The sequence below is a fragment of the Corapipo altera genome, unplaced genomic scaffold (genome assembly GCF_003945725.1).
Source record: "Corapipo altera isolate COAL_440 unplaced genomic scaffold, ASM394572v1 87892, whole genome shotgun sequence".
In the NCBI taxonomy this organism is placed as follows: domain Eukaryota; kingdom Metazoa; phylum Chordata; class Aves; order Passeriformes; family Pipridae; genus Corapipo; species Corapipo altera.
In genome coordinates, this window is record NW_020890335.1 from 1 (window position 1) to 1,710 (window position 1,710).

General features: G+C 52.7%; 1 protein-coding gene across 1 annotated transcript; it reads right to left on the reverse strand.

Annotated features, from left to right (window-relative positions):
• Positions 1-7: 7 nt before the first annotated feature.
• On the reverse strand, positions 8-298 carry LOC113942390 (homeobox protein EMX1-like; the record flags this gene model as incomplete). The annotated part of the gene is made up of 1 exon (XM_027633524.1): positions 8-298. A coding segment is annotated over one exon (291 nt), but the record flags the coding sequence as incomplete, so codon positions are not given.
• Positions 299-1,710: the final 1,412 nt, after the last annotated feature.

Consider the following 1,710-nt stretch of genomic DNA (forward strand, 5'->3'; position numbering starts at 1 on the left):
GCCCGACGCCGAGCTGATCCCACCGGATGGATGGATGGATGGATGGATGGACGGGTGGGTGGGTGGACAGTGGGACAGCTGGCTGTGGGCTGGGCAGTACCTGGGTCTCGGAGAGGCTGAGGCTGCTGGCCAGCTGCTTCCTCTCGGCGCCCACCACGTAGTGGTTCTTCTCGAAGGCCCGTTCCAGCCGCAGGAGCTGTGACGGGGAGAAGGCCGTGCGGATGCGCTTGGGTTTCCGGGCGAAGGGGCCGTGCAGGAGAAGGCTCTCCTGGGATACCTCGCTCCCTGTGGACACAGAGCACGGTCAGGGTCCTGCCCCAGCAGCCCCGGCACCAGATCCCGCTCTGCGGGGGGATGTTGGGGTGACGCTCTCGCCCCATGACACGGGGGGACAGATAAAGGGTATGGGGGGTCCTGGGTGCCTTCCCAACCCTAAAATTGTAGGATTATGTCCCCACAAGCACTGCGGTGTCGTAGCCGTGCTCCCTCCTGGCTGCCCTTGGTGGGGCTGGATGTGGGAGGATGGAGAGGGGAAGGGAAAGGAGAGAGAAAGAAAGAGAGGGAGAAGGGATGGACCAGGAGAGCAGGAGGAAGAGGAAGGAGAGAAGGGAAGGGGGAGGCAGAGAAAAAACTGAGATAGAAAAAGGAATTATAAAATAGGAGAAGGAGAGAAAGAGAGAGAGAAAGAGAGAGAGAAAGAGAGAGAGAAAGAGAGAGAGAAAGAGAGAGAGAAAGAGAGAGAGAAAGAGAGAAAGAGAGAAAGAGAGAAAGAGAGAAAGAGAGAAAGAGAGAAAGAGAGAAAGAGAGAAAGAGAGAAAGAGAGAAAGAGAGAAAGAGAGAAAGAGAGAAAGAGAGTGAAGGGGAGAAAGAAAGGAAGAGAGAAGGAACAGAAGAAAGACAGGGGGAAAAAAACAAGAAGGAAGAGAAAGAGTGAAATGTGAAGGAAAGGTGAAGGAAAGTGAGAAAGCAAGAAAAAGAAGGAAAGAAGCAAAAAATAAAGAACGAGAGAAGGGAAGTTGTAGACCAAGCAAGCAAGAGAAGGTAGAAAAGAACGAAAGAAAGGGAAGAAAAAGAAAAATAAAGACGGGGAGAGGAGGCAGGGCAGTGGCCCGGGGGCTGGGGCTGCGGGGGCAGTGGGACCGGAGCGGGAGCCCCGCACAACCCCGGCCCGAGTCGCTCCCGGGGCCGAGGGTTCGGGCCGCTGCCCCCCGGGCACCGCCGGGAGCGGCCGCAAATCCCACCGGAGCCGCCGGAGACAAGCGAGGGGTTGGTGCCGAGCAGATAAACCTAATCCGGGCTCCGGGACCCCCCGGCATCGCGGGGGGGACCGTGGGACAGAGAAGGGACAGGGATGGAGAGGAAACGGAAAGGAAAAAAAGAGGGCGGGAAAAAAAAAAACAGAGAGGAAAAAAGGAAGGGGGAAAAAAGGACTGAGATAGAGAAAGGAAAAGGAAAAGCTAGAGGATAGTAAGAATGGGAGAGAAAGAAAACGGAGATAAAAAAATAGAGGCAGGGAGTCAGAAAATTAAGAGAAAGGAGGAAATGAGTAAAGGGAAGAAGAAGGAAAGGAAACAAGGAAAGAAGGAAAGAAAAAAGAAAAGAGGAGAGAAGAGAGGAAAGAGAAGAATATGAAAAGAAGAAGAGAAAGAAAAAGAAGAAAGGAAAGAGAAGAAAAGAAATAAAGAGAAGAGAAGAAAAGAAATAAAGAGA